The sequence below is a fragment of the Psammomys obesus genome, unplaced genomic scaffold (assembly GCF_907164565.1).
Source record: "Psammomys obesus unplaced genomic scaffold, mPsaObe1.curated_primary_1811, whole genome shotgun sequence".
Classification (NCBI taxonomy): Eukaryota; Metazoa; Chordata; class Mammalia; order Rodentia; family Muridae; genus Psammomys; species Psammomys obesus.
The window spans coordinates 3,478,536-3,498,884 of NW_026586589.1; the positions used below are offsets into that span (position 1 = coordinate 3,478,536).

At 37.3% G+C, this 20,349-nt stretch overlaps 1 protein-coding gene across 1 annotated transcript in view; it reads right to left on the minus strand.

Moving 5' to 3' along the window:
* Nucleotides 1-20,349, minus strand: part of Top1 (DNA topoisomerase I) — an 86,494-nt gene that overhangs the window by 28,043 nt on the left and 38,102 nt on the right. Inside the window, exons 5-8 of the mRNA XM_055602418.1 lie at nt 19,468-19,523; nt 12,705-12,800; nt 9,489-9,564; nt 4,134-4,240 (exon numbers count right to left, since the gene is read on the minus strand). Coding sequence (XP_055458393.1) covers nt 4,134-4,240; nt 9,489-9,564; nt 12,705-12,800; nt 19,468-19,523 — 335 coding nt within the window. The remainder of the gene's footprint in view (nt 1-4,133; nt 4,241-9,488; nt 9,565-12,704; nt 12,801-19,467; nt 19,524-20,349) is intronic.

Here is a 20,349-nt window from a genome sequence, read left to right on the forward strand (position 1 = left end):
TAAGTTATCTTTCTACATTTCTTTTTAAAGATTTATTTTTTCTTTTATGTATGTGAATTTCCTGCATGTGTACTACATACACGCAGTGCCCAGAAGAGGGCAGAGTTAGAGGTTATGAGCTACCATGTGGAAATCTAACTAAACACAGGTCTTTTGAAGAGCAGCAGCTGGTTCTAGAACACTGAGCTATCTCTTTAGGCCTATGCTTGGTTTTCTTAAATCTGAGTGGAACCTGGTTCTAGGAGGTCCGAGGTCTGTCAAGAGAAAAAGTGTACTTAACCAAACAGAGCTGAAACCTGTACAGTTCTAACAGATAACAGTTAGGATCGCATATGTTGCACGAATGGATCTAAAGTATACTGCCACCACTTCTAATACTAACTTTATAAGGAAAACATATCAAAGAAAGCCTTAGAAACCTGAGCTTTTTTCCCATTCCCATAATTATGAAACAGAGGAAGATATTCAGAGTAAGTTTATTTTTGTGATCAGGACAAACATCTGCAGACTTTGGAGGGAGGCTGCTTCTGTGATGCTGGTAAAGTGTATTAATCTCTTTCATTAAGATAGTAAAGTAAGGGGAATCCTAACAACGAGATATCTTCCATTTAAGTTCTCCAACTAGGCCACTAGTAGAACACAGTGAGGACTTGAGTATGCAGCAATAAGCTGTCCATTACTATTCTCTATTCCTTAGCAGCTTACACTGTGCCACTAGACAGTGAGACAAACACATACAAGTTAAACAATGAGATTTGATAAAAGAAAGCATGCATAATCTATCTTAAAAAAAAAAAAAACTGTTCATTTCCAAACCAATCATCTTTCAAAGGCTAGCTAGTTCCTCTTTGAAGCAAAATAAGAATCAAAACAAAAGTTTTGCTCTTTTACAATTAATGTATGGCAATACTTAAGAAGGATTTCAACCCCCTAAAGTTAAACTGGGTAAAGCTCTCAAGACAGCTTATTCTGTGCACAAAAGCTACACCAAAGGTAAGAACCCATCTACTTTGGGGCCCACAAGAGAAGCGATGAGGCCACAGGGAGTTCCTGATAACAAGGAAATACAGTCTACATTTCCTGAGCACATAGCAGAGATCCAACAGATTGGAATTACTCACTTAATCATTCACATGATTCCCAATAACAACAACTAATTTATATAATCATTTAAAGATTATTTTATTAAAAGCAATAAAAGACTAGTGTGGTATCACACGCCTTTAGTCCCAGCACAGAGAGGCAGAAGCAACTTGGGATATCTAGCCTGTCTCAATAAGGGGGGTGGGAGGATTTGCAGGATATTAAAGTGTTCACTATTCTGTGAACAGACTATATGACAGATCAATAAAAAGTGAAATATAAGTTAAGAAAATGAAAATATAGATTCTCTGTTGTCTAACTCTGATCCCTAGAAAGGTTAGAGTTCCCCTGCTCTATCAACTTCCTTTTATACACTTCCCTTTTAACTGTCAGATACCACATTAACATGCTAATCACTAAGTATGGGGACATATTTCCACTGTACCGTTCACCTCCCTCCTGGACACTGCTGTTTCCAATTCCTCAGAAGTGCTGAGAATATCACTTTTCTAAATAGTTGAAGTCAGAGAGTAAATACAAACAAATGAGTCTGGAAGCTACAAACCAAACTGTGCGCAAAAGTTAAGGTAACTCCAAAGACTTAAAAAAAAAGAAAAAGAAGAAGAAATAGAGGTAAAGGAAACATTTTTTTTTCTTACTCGGTCTCTGGATCATTTGAAACTTTCAACAAAAATATAAACCAAACATTACTGATATAATAGTTAAATCGCATAAAATTATTAAGAGAAATAAACATATCAATATACAGCTATTTTTAAATTCTCAAAGTACAAAATAAAATTCCACATTAACGAACTTGTCAAAAATAACTGTCATAGCTAACATGCTTTGCCTGTATCTTCACATGTATAACTTTCCTAATACCTACACTCACTAATCTTTCCCAATACCACAGGCAGTAAACAGATTCAGATCACTGCATTTTCTTTGCATCCCTGATTTCTTGTTAACTTACCAATGTTTACAAGCCCTTTATTTGCATTAATGAACTCTATATTCCTCCCTTTTGCATTGTTTTTCACACTTGTCTTCAAGAACATTTTAACATCAATCATTAGCTCTTTGTATTACAAATCAATATTTTCCTTTAGGAGTTGTTGTGTGGTCAAGTGTATGCTCCTGTGCATATAGCCACACCATCTCTACCTCCCCAGCACAGAGATTGTAACTACACAGATACCAGGAATCAAACTCAAGCACTCAGGCAAGTACTTTACCAACTGAGTCTTAGCCTGGATTTTATTTTTTAAGATTTATTGTGTGTGTGTGTGTGTGTGTGTGTGTGTGTGTGTGTGTGTGTGCGCGTGCGTGCACGCGCGGAGGGCAGGGGGACAGAGTACCCACAAGGCCAGAAGGGGGTACTGGATCCCCTTATACTGGAGTTATAGGATACTGTAAGCCATCTGATTTGGGTGCTAAGAACAGATCTTCCCTCTGAAAGAACAACATTATTCTTAACACTTGAGCCTCCTCTGCAGCCCTAGAGATTTTTATTATTTTTAACAACATGAAGCTGTTACTGACATGGAATATTTCAGGCTTGTGTGTATGTGCACACACAGAGCCACAGCAGACAAGTGGCGGTCATTTTGCAGGAGTTGGTTCTCTTCTGCCAAGTGAGTTCTGGCAATCAAACTCAGGCGGATCAGGCCTGGCAACAAGTACCCTTAGTCAATGAGCAATTTCACCAGCTTAAAATTTTCAATTAGAAGCCGGGCAGTGGTGGTGCACACCTTTAATCCCAGCAATTGAGAGGCAGAGGCAGGCAGATCTCTGAGCTCTGAATTCAAGGCCAGCCTGGTCTATAGAGTAAATTCCAGGGCAGCTAAGGCCACACAAACCCTGTCTTGAAAAAATAAAAATAAAACAAATAAAAGAAAATTCAAAACAAAAGGAAGAAAACAAAAATATTATAAGCCACTGGCTCAGAAAATAAAGGGGTTTTTTTTGTGTGTAAACCTGGCAACCACAGTTTTGATCCCTAGCGTCTACTTATATGGGAAAGGAGAATACCAATTCCAAAAAGAGGTTGTCCTCTGACCTTCACACTCTGTAATACATACTCAACCTACACACATCATTTAAAAATAATTTTTAAGAAAACTGCGTGTACAGCTATGCTTGTGGAAAGGTATGTGATCACATGTGTACAATCATGGGACTACATGTGCTTGTGCACACATGCATGTACAAAAAAGGTAGATGTCAAATGTCTTCTTCATCACTGTCTACCTTATTTTTTAAACATGTTCTCTAACTCCAGGAATTTACCTGTCTCTGCCTCCTCAGCACTGGGACAAAGCAGAGGGACACAGTTGTGTCCCACTGTGCTCTGCTTTTCACATGGGTTATAAGGATTTGAACTCTGGTCCTCATGCATGTGCAAGAAATCTAGCACAGTCTGAAATTTTTAATTTTGATGTGTTAATAATTTCATTATCATTCTGGTTATAGTTTGCTCCAAAAAATCTTCACTTTTCTACAATTACACAAGTGTTCAAAAGATTTTCCTGTGGAGGTATCCTTTGCTGTTAACAAATAGGCAGTTTCCACACCCAATTTATAGAACCCTTTATTGTAGTAAATGCATTTCTAACACCAATAATGATCTGAGCACTTCAAAGACACAGGAAAACATGCTGATAAGTAACTCTCAGCATAAAGATAGGATATATCTAAGACAGGTAGGTTAGCCTGTTTTAAACATTATTAAAACAAGATATTGTAACATTAAAATTTGAATTGAATGAATGAAAAAGGCATGTGTCTTCCTCCTATGCAGAATTCCCTTCTATACATAGGCTACATCTACAATCTATTCTGAGAAGAAACTAGTTTTGCGATCCACTAGGTGTAGAGCAAGAAAAGTAATTCACTAGGACCTGAAAACTTACTTTAGCTATTCCTCGAGAGATCCTTTAAGTACTTCCCCACCAGATGTCAAGAAATCAACCTTAATAATTCAACTCTTGCTTAATGAGGTTACACAATCAAAGTGCTGACATCATAACCCAGTGCTGAGATGTTACCATTTCCACTTCTGTTCCTCTTCCTTTTTCGGCTTCTTTTTCTTGTTATCTGGCTCAGCAACTTTTTTATCTTTATCTTTATTCTTGGGTTTTTTCAATTTGCCATCCTACAAAGACACAGATAGAAAGCACTTAAGTCAGGACTGATTATACACCTGGAGACTGTTTGGGGGAGACACTGGGGGGAAAATTATAAACAAAAAAATGCTAGAACTGGAGAAGATCTCTCTCTCTCTCCATATGTACATGTCTCAAACAATTAAAATTAGGTTTCAAGCGTAAAAGTAAAATTTACCATCAAAGGAAGACAAATCCAAAAACAGACAGGCATCCCAACAAAAATATGACATTCAACAGGTAGAGAGCCATATTAAAAAGAATCTGATTTCTGAAGAATCTGTACTTTTGACTTACATCTTAAACATCACATAGCTTTTCTTGCTAAGTTTTATATGGCAATTAAGGTTGATCTATGGAATGGCACTGCTAGAACCATTTGGTTTGCACGGTTTCTGCCACAATCAAGGTACTTCTGAAATTGGTTTGCCATGTGATCAAGGATGCCTGGCTGTAACTGAGCATAATGAGACGCTAACTTTATTTTAAAAATCAAACCGAAAGATTAGAATATGAGGAATGAAAATGGCTAAAGAATATCTTGTGACTCCGTAACAGGATAGTAATCAAAGTAGGTCTCTAGGTAATGATTCTGAGGACAAACTTCAAATCTATGAGGAATACAAATAGAAGAACATTGTCAAAATATCCTGTCGGTGGGGAAAAATCACTGAAATCAAGAGGCTGAGATAGGAAGACTGCCAGTTCAAAGGCCAGCCTGAGTCACAGAGTGAGGCTCTGTATTAAAAACATAAAACAGGCTGGAAGGTAGCATACACCTTTAATCTTAGTATTCAGAAGTGAGAAGCAGAGAGATCTTTTTTAGTTTGAGGGCAACCTCGTCTGCATAGAGAGCTCTAGATCAGACAGCACTACACAGTGAGACCCTGTCTCAAAAGCACATAGGGGCTAGAGAGGTGGCTGAGTGTTTAAAGCACTGGCTTCTCTTGCAAAGGGTATCGGATTGAGTTCTTAGCACACATAGTAGTTCCCAATCAACTGAAACTCCAGTTCCAGGGGTCTGATATCCTCTTCTAACCTCTACAGGTACCTAACACACATGTGGTACACATATAAACACATAGGCAAACTCTCATACACATACAATTTAAAAATCTTAAAAAAGGAAAAAAAAATTGGGTATGGGAGAGGGGGGCTAGAGAGACAGTCCAGATGTTGTTAACAGCAGTTGCTGTTCTTGCAGAGGACTAGGTTTGGTTCCTGGGACTCATATGGTGGCTTACAACTAACTAATTACAATTCCAGAAAATATGATATCCTCTTCTGGCGCCTGTGAGCACATGCATGTGATGTGAACATACATGGGAGCATGGGAAAAACACACACATAAAATAAAATTTTTAAAAATGTGTAGTAAAGTTAAAAAATAAATTAAAAATGTTTCAGCCAGGTGTGGTGGGGCACAACTTTAATCCCAGCACTCAGGAGGCAGAGGCAAACAGATCTCTGAGTTCCAGGATAGTCAGAGTTACACAGAGAAAGCCTGTCTCAAAAAACCAGAAAAAAAAGTGTTTTATATGCTTTGATGGTTAATCTTCAGAGTCAATTTCACAGGATTTGAACCAAAGAAACACATAGTCCTGAGCCATCATGGAATAGTAAGTTTTGTCAGACATGCTTAACTAAATATATAAACCAACTCTGAATGTGTGTACACTATCTTAGTGTTCTGGGGTCCTCCAACTAAATAGGAGGAGGGTGAGAGAAAGTGAGCAGAATATGAGCAATTCACCTCTATATTCCTCAAGTACAGATACAATGTGATTATATACCTCATATTCCCGCTACCATACAGGTATGCCTAGAAATGATGGATTATATATACCCTCAAACCTTGAGCCAAAAGCACAAGCCTTTTCCTTTAATTTCACGGTTATAAAATTTGTCACAACAGTAAGTGATGTTGTGGATATAAGCATGCTTTTGTTTTGGTCTCAGGTGTGGGATGTGGGACTAATTCATATGGTCCACAGCAGCAGACTTTGCCTCATGCAAACTCTGAGAGGAGTTCTTTGCCAGCTACAGATAGTTTAAATCTGAGGACTCAGAGACAGAATAAATGCCAGAGCCCAGAGAAAGAATAAGGCTGCTCCTGATTCCTCCTTTCTGCTACTGGTTGCTATTGTGAGGCAAGAAGTTAAGAGATCTCCTGAAATGAGGATTGGACAACCCTAAACAGCAGGAAGCAGCTAAGAAAGAACTGCATCCCCTCTCTCACTAACCCTTTCTCCTACCTGTTGAAAGGGATTAAAGTAGAGCAGGAAGAAAAAGATAAAAGAAACATAAACTAGATTTAAAAAAAAAAAAAAGTACACCATAAAGTAACTAAATAAATGTGTACTAAGAACTGGGACTGTTGCTCTATCCAGTCAGGTGGTTAGTAGGACTTGTGAATTGGTTTATGGGTCCATTTGAATGTGGAAGTACTGGGTCTATGAGCTAGACACGCTCTATAATGCTGTAAATAAAGTTTAAGGGACTGTACTGAAGGGAGTGTAGAATATACAAATGTTCATAGAAATACAGAAGTGCCAGCTTGTGAGGTATCAAGGGGTCAGGAGATTACATGGGGAATGAGATTAGCATATATTACTATTGTATTTAGGAAAATAATCTGGCTATATTCTGACCATGTCTGAGAACATCAGTAAGGCCAATTTGAAAATAATGAAATAAGTCGTTTGGTGGAAATTTCAAAACAGCATAAAACCAAACTGTGGCATGGTTCCCACTCACTGCTCAGTCAGCCAAGATAGGAAAAATACATAATTTGGCCTGGAAAGGAGAATTAGAAGTTTTAAGTTGTAGCAAGAACAGGGGCAGACAAAGTAACTGCAACCAGTAAGAAGATAGCACTATACAGGAGAAATACTACTTCATGCAGGGACAATAACAGTTTCCCTCTTGAAAACAACTGCCCCAGGTTCAGCAGCCAGAATACATAGAAGCCTAATAACTTTGTAGAAGGGGACAGATTACATTTCCAATTGGAAGCATAACCTGGCAATGTCATGATGCTAAAATTGCAGAAATGCAAAATCTAAGTCATAAAGTCATAAAACCTTATACTAAAGGCTCAGAAAGTGAGGCCCGATAATGTATAGCAGGGTCAGATTCCTTAGAAGGCTCCAAGACATTAAGTGAAACCATAGAGGTAAAATCTGAGTTTTAATGGCTGTTGGAGATGGCAGAACCCCAGGACTTCCATTGAGAAAAGGTGCAGATACAGTGTATGGAGCCAAGAGACAGGCTACATTGCTGCAGATGACTGTACATGAGGAATGGGGCTACTCAAGCCTACTAGAGTCTAGCTACCCTACCAAAGGCCATAAATGATAACATGGAGCTGTATAGGCTTTGGTGTTTGTTTTGCCATATTTCAGTCTTGCTTTGGTCTGATTTTTTTTCTTGTTCTGTCTTACTCCTCTATTTTGAAATGGTAATGTTTACTTTGTACTTCTGTATATTGAAAATGTAGAATTTGTCTTTGATTTCAAAGGGACTCTGAATTAGGAGATTTCCTTAAATCTCAGAAGAGACTGGACTTTTAGTGTTAAAACCATTGAGATAAGCCAGGGGCAGTAGCACATACCTGTAATCCCAGCACTCCAGGAGGCAGAGGCAGGTGGATCTCTGAGTTCAAGGCCAACCTGGTCTACAAAGGGAATCCAGGACAGCCACAGTCCAAACACCAAAATCTAACCAACAAACGTAAAAAAACAAAAACAAAAACAAAAACTCAACCCCCCAAAAAACAAACAAACAAAAACCTGTTAGGATAATCAGGGTTTTGAAGTTAAGAATAAATGTATTTTGCAAAATGAGATGGCCATAAGCCCATGAAGACACAGGTAAAATGTTAGGAGTAAAGTTCTGAGCTTTTAAAGGGTAAACTTGTGATATTTAAACCTCATTGTCAACTTGGCTAAATCTAGAATCTAAGAACTTGTCATGTCTCTGAGAACATTTCCTAAAAGATAATCCAAAAGATAACTGAGAAGGGATTACAGTCACCATACCTGATCTAATTACTCCCTCCTCCAAGACAGGGACCCTGGGTAGCCTCAGATTCAGATTCCCCATCTCTGCTTCCTGAGTGCTGGGGTTAAAAGTGTGTGACACCATTTCAGCCTAAAATGACAATCTTAAAAGATCCTGCACCACTATCATTACTACAAGTACTTTTAAGTTATCCACTTTTAAGCCCATTTTATCTACACCATTGACTAACTTCAGAAGGCACATAAGAGTTAAGAATTCTACTCAAGAGTGCAAGTTTGAGAGCCTTAGGAATTGCTGACATCTTTTTATAAAATTCCTTGCTAACAATATTTTAGTGCAAGAAATTAAAAATAACAAAGAACTACATTATTCTATTTTAAATTTACCACAAGCACCAAACAGAATCCTTAGAAAAGCACTTGAACTAAAAAGTAAGTTTTAAGGAAGATCTTAAGACAATAGAAGGGAGGTGATAACATGTGTTCCAGACAGAAGAACAGCAAGTACAGAGCTCTGAAGCACAGAATTAGCATGAAAAACAAAGTAGTTAACATGACCAAAGCAAGGTGAGCTCAGAAGAAACAAAATGTAACAAAATGTTGCAAGACACAAAATGTAGAGGCCACACTGAGGAGCAGTGCTCAATAGCTTATATTTCATCCTATGACCCAAAGGGCACTCATAAAAGGACTTTAAATTAATGCAGTTATTTAAAGTAAGGGAAAAACATGCTTTATCAGACAGAATCTTCAGCTGTAAGGCAAATGTTTCTTATGAACATTTTTGTGCCTACCTGTACGTAGCATAATTTCTCTAAAATATCAGTTAACACAAGCTAGGAGTGGACAAAGATTAGACTCAAGGGTGACTGAAGATAATGTAAAGAAAGATACTCTGGGTGACTTCAAGATCTTGGCACATTCAGTGTCACATTGACAAGTTGACTGTAAAAGTTTCCCCTTGTTACTAGTACAACAAGTCAATAAATTCCTAAAACTCATTTGGTCTCAAAAGCTGTTTTAGGAACAGTGCTTAACAGTTAAAGGTACATGTGTTAAAATCTAATAACCCCAGTTCGATTTCCAGAAGCGACTTCTCAAAGCTGTCCTCTGACTTCCACATGTGCATCATGATGCATACACAAAATTTTCCAAAATATTTCATGTTCTTTAAGGCTGTTTTATAAAAACATAAGCCTCAAAAACCTTTACTAACCTCCTCTTCTTCTAGTTTTCTTTTCTTCTCCTTCTTGATATCTTCTGTCTTAATTTTCTTAGGTTTATAATCAGCACTAGAAAAGGGGAACAAGAATACACTGTTAATACAACTATGAATCAAGCGTTCTTACCTACAGGATTAGGATTTCCCAACTCTTTGAAGTGTCCATGGCAGGTGTGCCTGCTGTTATTCTTGACTGAGCATTCTACAATAGTAAAGACCAGACTAAGGAAGGACTGGAGAGATGCTCAGCTGCTAAGAGCACTGGCTGGTCTGGCAGAGGCCCTAGGCTTAGTTCCCAGCACACACATGGGACAGCTCACAATTGTCTGTAACTACAGTTCCAGGGGATCTGATGCCCTCTGTATGTACCAGGCATACATGTGGTTCACATGCAAATGTTCAGGCTCCAGACATAAAATAAAAAAATAAAACAAAGCTAAAAAAAGCAGACAGAAACAGACTAGAGACCGATAGATAAAATGCTATAAAGAGTTGCCTGATATGAAGGCTGTGGAACCAAACTTGGGTCCTTTGAAAGAATAGCAAGCACTCTTAAGCCACAAAGCCATTGCTGTGGCCAATATATTTGATTTTTAAATGTTGTATGCACATATGCCTGAGTGTTCATATTCATGTGGAGGCCAGTGAACAACCTCCGCTGTCCTAACGAACATTCTTGGTCTCCTTTAAGACATGGTTTTCAGAAGCCTGGAGTCAGCAATCAAGCTAGATTGATTGATTAGCCAGGAAATCCTAGGGACTCTCCTGTCTTCGCCTTCTCAGCCCTAGTATTATAGGCACATTCCACCACACTTGGGATTTCTATGTGGGTCCTGGATCAAACTCAGATCCTCATGTTTGCAAAGTAACCACTTTAACAACTATGCTACAGCCCAGCCATTATAACATAAATCCTTTGATTATTTATATAGTATATTTAATAAACTACATACTCAGACTTGTAAATAGTATGTATTATCAATTAGGAAAGAGGTAGGTGCAAACCTTAAATAATAAGAGCATTTTCATTATCTTTATACATTGAAGTTTCCCTTATGTATCAATAGTCACAGATTCTAAAATTTAAAAAAAAAAAAATTGAGGTAGAATTTCATGTAGCTCAAGCTAGCCTCAAATTTACAATTTAGTCAAGAATGACTGAGTTTCTGATCTCTACTTCCTAAATGCTGGTCTTAAGGGCGTGTACTACCACACCCAGTTTAATGAGGTACTGGGACTAACCTATGGCTTTCTGTGTTGGTAGATAAGCACTCTACCAACTCAGCTACACACACACACACACACACACACACACACACACACACACACACACACACATATATATCCCAAAATCTCTCAATTTACATGCAGTGCAAAACTGAAAAAAATTCTAAGTAAATAAAATAATTTAAATACCCTTCACTAATTCAATATAATTTGAAATTTCTATACTAAATATGCATTACTTTTTTATTAGAAAACACACTATATATATAACCATCATAAATGAATTTGCTCAGCAAACTCACTTCTCATAAATCAAATTTATAATCATAAATGCCAATTAATGTATTTTCTGTTCATTATATATACATATTTATTCTTTAAACAGCCTTTTCCTTTTAAAATTTTTTGAAGTATCTCTTCTCTATTCTAATTCATTTTTTAAACTTTCATTAGTTACACTTTATTCACTTTGTATCCTCCCATAAACCCCTCGCTCCTCCCCTCCTACCTTCCCTCCCCCTTCTTCACACATGCCCCTCCCCAAGTCCACTGATGGAGGGAGGTCCCCCTCTCCTTACTTCTGATCTTAGTCTATCAAATCTCATCAGGAGTGGCTGCATTGTCATCTTCTGTGGCCTGGTAAGGCTGTTTCCCCCTCAAGGGGAGGTGATCAAAGAAAGAGCAGGCCAATCAGATTATGTCAGAGGCAGTCCCTCTTCCCATTACTATGGAACCCACTTGGACACTGAACTGCCATGGGCTACATCTGTGCAGGGGGTCTAGGTTATCTCCATGCATGGTACTTGGTTGGAGTATGAGTCTCTGGAAAGACCCCTGTGTTCAAATTTTCTGGTTCTGTTGCTCTCCTTGTGGAGTTCCTGTCCTCTACAGATCTTACTATTTCCCACTTTTTTCATTAGATTCCATGCACTCTGCCCAACAGTTGCCCATAAGTCTCAGCATCTACTTTGATAGTCTGCAGGGCAGATCCTTTCATAGGCCTTCTGTGGTAGGTTCCTAACTTGTTTCCTGTTTTCTTCTAAAGGGTCATCCTGAGTGAGCTGTCCCAGAAACAGAAAGACACACATGGTATAAACTCACTCATATAGACATATAATATAGGATAAACCTACTAAAATCTGTATATTTAAAGAAACTAATCGAGAGGGAAGACTCTGACTAAAATGCTCAATCCCCATCCCGAAAGGCAAAGAGAATGGACATCAGAAGAAGAAAACAGGAAACAAGTTAGGATCTAATTCATTTTTTAATGTTTTATAAATTTTATTATTTAAAAAGAACCTTACACACTAACACAGAGCAAAATTACCCAGACCCAACTCAATGAACCCCCCACTTATATTTATAATACAAATATATATTTTATATATTATTATAATTATATTAATATATATTTATAAAGACATTTAGAATAGACACTTCACTTTTTTTTATATTTAGAATAGGTACTCAGAATGATGTTCCCACTGGAGCTTCATTCAATTTTACATTTTCTGAACTGAATATATTTTATGCACACATCCACCACCAAAACCAAAAATTTCATGGCAAATCAGAACTAGAAAGCCAATTAACTATATACCCTCTTTCAAAATGCATCAGTCCTTCTTTATCTCTTTCTGTTAAGGTATACAGCACTCACATGTACATTTGTTTACATATATACGGAGATTACTGGTCAATTCCAGGAGAGAATGTATTTTTTTTTCCCCTTCTGAGATTGTGCGACCTTACTTAATAAATTTTAAGGCCATCCATATTTCTGCACAATTTTTTACTTCATTTTTCATTAGAGCTGAGCAGCATATTCTACTATCCACATACATACACCTTCATCTGTTGATGAACAAAGTTGATTCCAATCTTTTGCTATAGTTAATAAGGCATGCATCAAAACACATTCTTCTCAAATTGAAATTTCTTTAAATGTTCGTCTTTAACCAAAGAGGAAGAAATACATACTCATCCTCATCTCGAGGCCTCTTCAGTGGCTTTATATCCTCTTTTGGAGGAACAAAATAACCATCATCTTCAGGTTCATCTTTAATTCGTGGTGGACTAAAGAGAAAGAAAACAAAAAGCTAATTAGTTACTGATTAATAGAATGTCTACATTATTAAATAACAAAGCAGGTGCCCTACCTAGTTTTATGTCAACTTGTTACAAGCTAGAGTCATCTGAAAAAAGAGATCCTCAGAGAAAATGCCTATTGGAGATCCAGCTTTAGGGCATTTTCTTCTTCTTTTTTTTTTTTTTTTAAGCCAATTTTTAAAATTTACTGTTTTATTAATTACAGTTTATTCACTTTGTATTCAAGCTGCAGCCCCCTTGCTAGAACCCTCCCAAACTCACCCTCCATCCCTCCTCTCCTCCCATGCCTCTCCCCACGTCCACTGATAGGGCAGGTCCTCCCCCCCCTTTTCTCTAAACCTAGTCTATCAGTTCTCATCAGGACTGGCTGCATTGTCTTCTTTCTGTGGCCTGGTAAGTCTGCACCCCCTCAGGGGGAGGTGATCAAAGAGCAGGCCACTGAGTTCCTGTCAGAGACAGTTAGGGCATTTTCTGAATTAGTGACAGATGTGAGAGAACCCAGTCCAGTGTAGGTTGGGTTACTACTGGGCTGGTGGGCCTGGGTTCTATAAGAAAGCAGGCTGAGCAACCCATGACAAAGAAGCCGGTAAAGCAGCACCCCTTCCACAGCCTCTGTATCAAGCTTCTGCCTCCAGGTTCCTGCTCAAGTTGCATTTAGTCATGATGTTTCATCACAGCAATAACAACAATAACCAAGATAGTAGGCATACTTCATCTTATCAAGGGAAGGCTATTGTGCAGAGGCATTTTCTACAATCACCTTTGTATTCCATCAAAGCTATGAAAACCTTTAATTTAAATTAAAGGTTTAATTTAAATTAAATTAAACACATTATGAAGACTAATACTGTCCTTGTTTTATAATGGACAATATCAGAATTCAGGACCAAGGCCCTTACTCAAAATTAAGCATTTTTTGCCCCACTTAGTTGCCCTAGTCAGTATGGCTCAAATCATCATAGGAATAAATTTAAATTGTCTTCTGATGTTATATGAAGGATTTACTATGAATGTGACCCCACAAATGACCCAAAGTGACTGTTTTAACAGTTCAAAATGAAATAAAGCCTCTACAAGAAAAGTAATAAAAACTGACTGTCTGAGCATGATATGCTAAAATGGTGATAAAGCAATGGTACACATACTTTATTCAGTGACACAGAAAATAACCAATCTCACAAAATTACAATAAAAAACTAGTTGTTAAACAAGGACCAGAATAAAGTAAAGTTAGTTAGGTCAAACTAACTTTACTTTATCAAAGTCACTTTAGGTCAAACCTTCCAATGTTCCAACTCCTGGTTAGGTTTGTTACTTAACACAGGAACATGTATAAAATCATTTAAGACTCTGACTTCTGAAAATAAAGGCAACACAGACTTCAGATTAGGACAGTAGATCAGAAACTGCCTGTGTGTGAAATTATAAAGGACAAGAGCCAAGAAAAGAACATACTTTGGAGGCTGGGTCAAGAGGACTGTGAGTTTAAAACAACAACAAAAACCTCTTAAATTAAAAAAAATAATAGATAAATACAATGGCTGGAAAGAGAGCTTGGTGGTTAATAGCACATGCTACTCTTTCAGAGGATCTGAATTTGATTCATAGCATTTACAACAGGTGATTCCCAACAGGCCCAGCTACAGCTATAGGACAAACAGCACCCTTTTATGCAAGCGCGCGCGCACACACACACACAACTGGAGATGGCACATCAGTTAAAAGCACTGGCTGTTCTTCCAAAGGACCCAGGTTCAATTCCAAACATGGCAGTATACAACTCCAATTCCAGGCATCACATGATGCCTTTGTCTAGACTCTGTGGGCAGCAGCTATGCTCACAGCCAAAATACCCATACACATAAAATCAAACGTAAATCTTAAAAAGGCATGAACAACAACAAAACACTTAAACAACAGATAAAAGCATGGTGCTGCTCGCCTTTGAGAAAAAAAATAAAATAAAAATAAAGAAATAAAAACGTATAAACCAATTTCCCTGATAAACATGGATGCAAAAATTCTCAAATATTTGCAAACCAAATTCAAGAACACCACTTAAGATGATACACCAGGACAAATGGAAGAATGGTTCAATACCCACAAGTCAATAAATGCAGACACAGCATATACAGACTTAGGGACAGAAATCACATGATTATTAAAATGCAGAAAAGGTATTTGACAAAGTTCAACAGCCCTTCATGATAAAGCTCTGAAGAAAATAGGAATATAAGGAACATACCCGACATAATAAAGGCCATGTATATGGAAAACTTAAAGCCAATATTATACTAAATGGAGGAAAACTGAAATCATTTTCTCTAAAATCAAGACCAAAAGAAGAGGGTCCACTCCCTGTACTATTATTCAATACAGCTTGAAGTCTTAATTAGAGCAGTAAGGCAAGAGAAAGAAACATAAGAAATACAAAGAAGTCAAAGCATGCTATTTGCAGACAATATGAGCTCTTATCAGAAGATCCTAATCTTTTTTGATAATGAGGAAACTTATTAACACTGTGAAAACTGCAGGATACAAAACAACACAAAAAGCAATAGCAAGGAGGAAACAAGGTGTGGTATGAATAGAAAGGGGTACTGCTATTCAGGTAAGAGCTTAAAAACAAAACAACTAAGGTAAGCAAGATGTATATTAGAGGGTACAGGCACTTTGCTACCAATCTCGATGAGTTCAATCCCTGAGACTAACATTGTATAAAGAGCAAACTGACACTTAAAGACTGTGCTTTTGACTCCACCTGGGTCCAATGAGTATGGCATGCAATATATGTCAATTGTGTGTGTGTGCATGTTCACACACACAGGTATGGTGGTGCACATCTTTAATCCCAGCACTCAAAAAAAAAGAGGCAAGCAATCTGTGAGTTCCAGACTAACTTGGCCTATATAGAGTTCTAGGACAGTGATGGCTACACAGTATGGCTTTGTGTCTCAAAAGAAAAGCAAACACAGAAGTAGAAATAAACATAACAAAAGCAGTGAAAGACCTGTACAATGAACATTTCAAGACTCTAAATAGATAAAAGACAATACTAGAAAATGCAAAGACCATCCACAATTGCAGAAAGGTAAAATTAGCACTGTGAACATAACTATATTACAAAAAGTTATCTACAAATTCAGTGCAATCCTTATCAAAATTCTGATGACACTTCACAGAACTAGAAAATACTACTATAAAATTATTACAAAAGATCCCATTCAGACAAAGTAAACCTAAACAGAAAGAACAACACTAGAGGTATAGTACCTGATCTCAAATTATATTGGAGACCATGGTAACAAAAATAGCATAAAAAGCATGTAGACCAATGGAATAAAAAAGGATCCGGAACAAACCCACAAAGCTACAGCCACCTAATTATCATCAAATGCATCAAAAGCATTTGGAGAAAAGTCACTCTCTTCAGAAAATGGTGCTGGGAAAACCAGACCCTTATCTATTATCCTGCATAAACACTAACTCAAAACAGATCAAAGGCCTCAATGTAATATTATAAAACTGTCAGAGAAACACTTCCAAAATAGAGAAAGGAATAAGAAAGAACTTTCTGGAAAGAATCCCCATAGCTTATGAAGTAATTACCAAGAAAAGACAAATGGTATTTCATGAAATTAAAAAGTACCTGTAGACAAAGACAGAAAACTGTCATCAGCGAAGAGACAGTTTACAATAGATAAAATTCTTTGCCAACTATATATCTGACAACAATCTACAAAGACTCTAAAAAAAAATCCATCAATAAATGGGCAAGTGAAATCCAAATGCTGGTGAGAATTAAACTGGTACAGCCACTATGGAAATCCCATGGAGGACTATAGCTAAAACAGGACCACGATAAGCCCCAGCTATACTACTCTTGTGTGTATACCCAAGAGAAGCTATGTCAGTATACCTTACAACACTGATCCCTATATATCCATGGTTACTACTACACTATCCACAATAGATTAGATCCAGAACCAGTACCGACACAATCAGCAGATGAATAAAGAAAATATGGTATCCACACAAGGGAGTTTTATTCACCCATAAAGAATAAAATTGTGTTATTTGCAGGGGAAAATAGAAAAACAAATACCATGTTTTCTCTTTTATGCAAAAAAAAAAAAAAAAACAAAAAAACAAAAACCTCAATTTTTTAAGATGTGATATGAAAGGAGCTAGAGAGGTGGTACAGTGGGTTAAGAGCACTTACTGATCATCCAGAAAACCTGAGTTCAATTACCAGTACCTACATGGTGGTTAACAACTATCTGTAACTCCAGATCAAGGGAATCCAATGCCCTCTTCTGACTTCTGTGGGACAAGGCATGCAGGCAAAATAAGCATACATATAAAATAAAAATAAAAATCTTTAAAATTTCAGGAAAGTAGAAGGAGTGTATGAAGGAGAGAGGTCTAAAGACAAAGGAGAACAAAGAATGTCACATTTTCTCTCCATTTCAGAATCTAGATTTAATTAGATATACTATATGTTTGTATAGTAGATATAAGCAAAGAACAATGCCATTATGAAACCTATACTAACAGAGTAAGCTGAGGATCTAGAGAGCACTTGTTAAGGGCTGGCTGCTCTTCCTGAGGTCCTGAGTTCAATTCCCAACAACCACATGGTGGCTCACAACCATCTATAATGAGATCTGATGCCCTCTTCTGGCATGCATGCATACATGCACACAGAAAAAAGCACTTGTTCTTGAAAAGGACCCAGATTCATGCTTCTAGCATTCACATGGAAGCCCACAACCATTCATAACTCTAATTCCAGGGAAATCCAACACCATCGTTGGACCTCCATGAAAATGAAGCATGCACATGCATACACACACACACACACACACACATCTATATATGAGCAAAACATTCATTCATACACATAAATTTTTTAAAAAAAATCTAATTCTTTTTTAAGTTGGGTACAGTTACACACATCTGGAATTCCAACACTTGCATCAAAAAGATTATGAAGAGCAGGAGTCAAGGTCAGCCTTGGCTATATGAGTTTAGACCAATCTAGACTTCAGAAGACCCTGCCATTCACAAACATTGAGAAAGGAGATCATGTTGGACAACTATCTTATAGCAATAACAATAAGTCCATAGGGACCAATACTCAAAAACCTTAGAATGTTCTTTCATCCTTAACTCTGTAAAGAAAATGACCTCCCAAAAATGAAGCTGCCATCTATGAAGGGGTGGACCTGAAGAATAAGTGTCCAGTCTCAACTGTAAAATATATTCACAGGGTTAAGAATAGACACTGTATCCTCCCCTCTTCCCAAAAGCATTAAATTCCTTTGCTTGCAACAAAATCTGAATGTTTGAAAAGATCAGCTCTCCTAATTTCCTACTTCCCCCAAGCCCCAACTACCATTTCTACAGCTGTTCCTCCTTCTCTATCTACTCCTGAAGATCTAGAAAAAACACTGACCCATTAGTTCAAAGTAAATGTGTGATCTGAAGTGTCATGTGTGAACTTTAAGCATGTAGTGAGGATTTACTACACTTCAAAGAAGTTCTATAAAGTTTTAGTGAAGCATCTGGATTCTCTACACGACTTACTACTGCCAAGCAGTCCAGCAAAGTCACTCAGAGGTCAGTGGCTCAGAGAAGCACATGTCTCTGGTGTTCTAAGTGAACCCGTGACATAAGTCCAAATAATCTATTCAGATCTTAGATTAACAAAAGCCTTGTATGGTCTCTTGGCAGAAATTAGACATCATGAGCCTCAATCAACGATCAAAGAAAGAGAACTCCTAAGGTATTTTATAGAATGCTTCCTCAACTTTATTTTTCTGTATTCTTAACCAGTTATAAAACATCCAGGTCTCTTTCTCTAAAAGACCTGGATACATGGCAGAGTTTCAAATTTTTCGGCTATCAAACAAAACTGAAAGTTTGAAGTCTCAAGGAAGCAAACCTCTCAAAATTCTTTGTCCTAGTCACTAGAGCAAATGCTTTGACAAGTCCTAACAAATACATTCCATGTTGTTCCATGGAAGGCATTAGAATATACAACATGATCTGAAAGTCTTCTGAATCTAGATAGGACTTAAGAGATTTCAGGGAACGGAAAATGAGAAAAATAGAACAGATGGAGTGCAGAGAGTAAAAAAAAAAAAATAGCCTATAGGTAATATACATTTATATACATCTACTTAAATAGTACTTATCACTAAAACTAAGTCCAATAAGGTTCTATAGTTAAGTCTTACAATATTATGAAGGAGGAATTCATTGTAGACTAAAATTCCACAATTACCACCAAGGAGTTTCTTTTCAAATAATAGGGAATAATGAGGTTACACTGTGGATACACTAAAAGCCCATATGCTATATACCCTCTAAAATGGCAATTTTGTGATGTCAACTTCTGAAATCTTATCCTGTCAGCTTTCTTCATTTCTAGTAAATTTCTGGATATGTGCTTTGCAGTCTCATTAACTAGAACTGTAAAAACCCAAGTTAGCCTAGGTCAAATGCTGTTACTACTGACCTTTTTGACCCATCAATGTGGCTAGTTCAGTTCGTATTGGAAAAGCTTAAGCACCACCATGCAGAGTCACAAAAAGAAAAAAAAAAAGGCTACGGTAGCAAAAGTTCTTACCTAGAGAAGCCATTTTCCTTCTCCTTCTTTATTTTTGCATCGCCAGCAGCTCTAATCTGTAATGTCAAACCACAGCAACTCAGTAAAGTGCTTTCAAAGTATTAAACATTAAAACAAATCTCTTATTTAAGAAAATTATCATCAATTTGGAGGGCTTTAAAAATACTGTTAGCATACATTAATTATATTCAAAACAAATGTCATTCATTATATTTATACAAGCATATGAGGGATGTACTCTGATCTCCCTGTGACTCACGGGGCACCCCCAACCTGCTCCCACCAGTCCTATCCACTGCCAGATCTTGTCGTCTTTCTTTTTGGATATCCCACTGAGTTCAATCAGGGTTGCTTATAGGAGTAGAGCCAGGCACCCTACCAGTGACTACACCACTGGAGAAAATGTCTCTCCTGCCTTTAATAATAACAGATGGTAAGTCTTCAAGAAGTGAGGCCTCATGAGTCCCTAACCTTCTCCAAGAAAGAATGTTGATGGGCTCAATATTGTTCAGGTTTGTGCTGATAATCACAGCGGTTGAGTGTTCAAGACCATGCCAAGCTATTCTGGAGCATCTTGATCCTGGACTGACTAGTCTTGTTAGCAAAACTCATGTGGGTCAACTAAAGATATTTTCCCAAGGTTGGCTTTGACAATTCTAGGTGAAATTGATTGAGAAAGGTCTTCCTCAGAACAGCAAGTTTTTAATTTTAAAAATAGTAGATTTCATCTTCCCAATAAATATATTCACTACTCAAAAATTTGCCATTGTCAGTGCAAAGAAAAAAAACAAAATAAAATGGAAGCAGAATATATCTATTTTCCCCATCTCCTTCAACTTTCTTTTTTACACTTGTCAGTAAAAACAAATCTTTCAAATATCT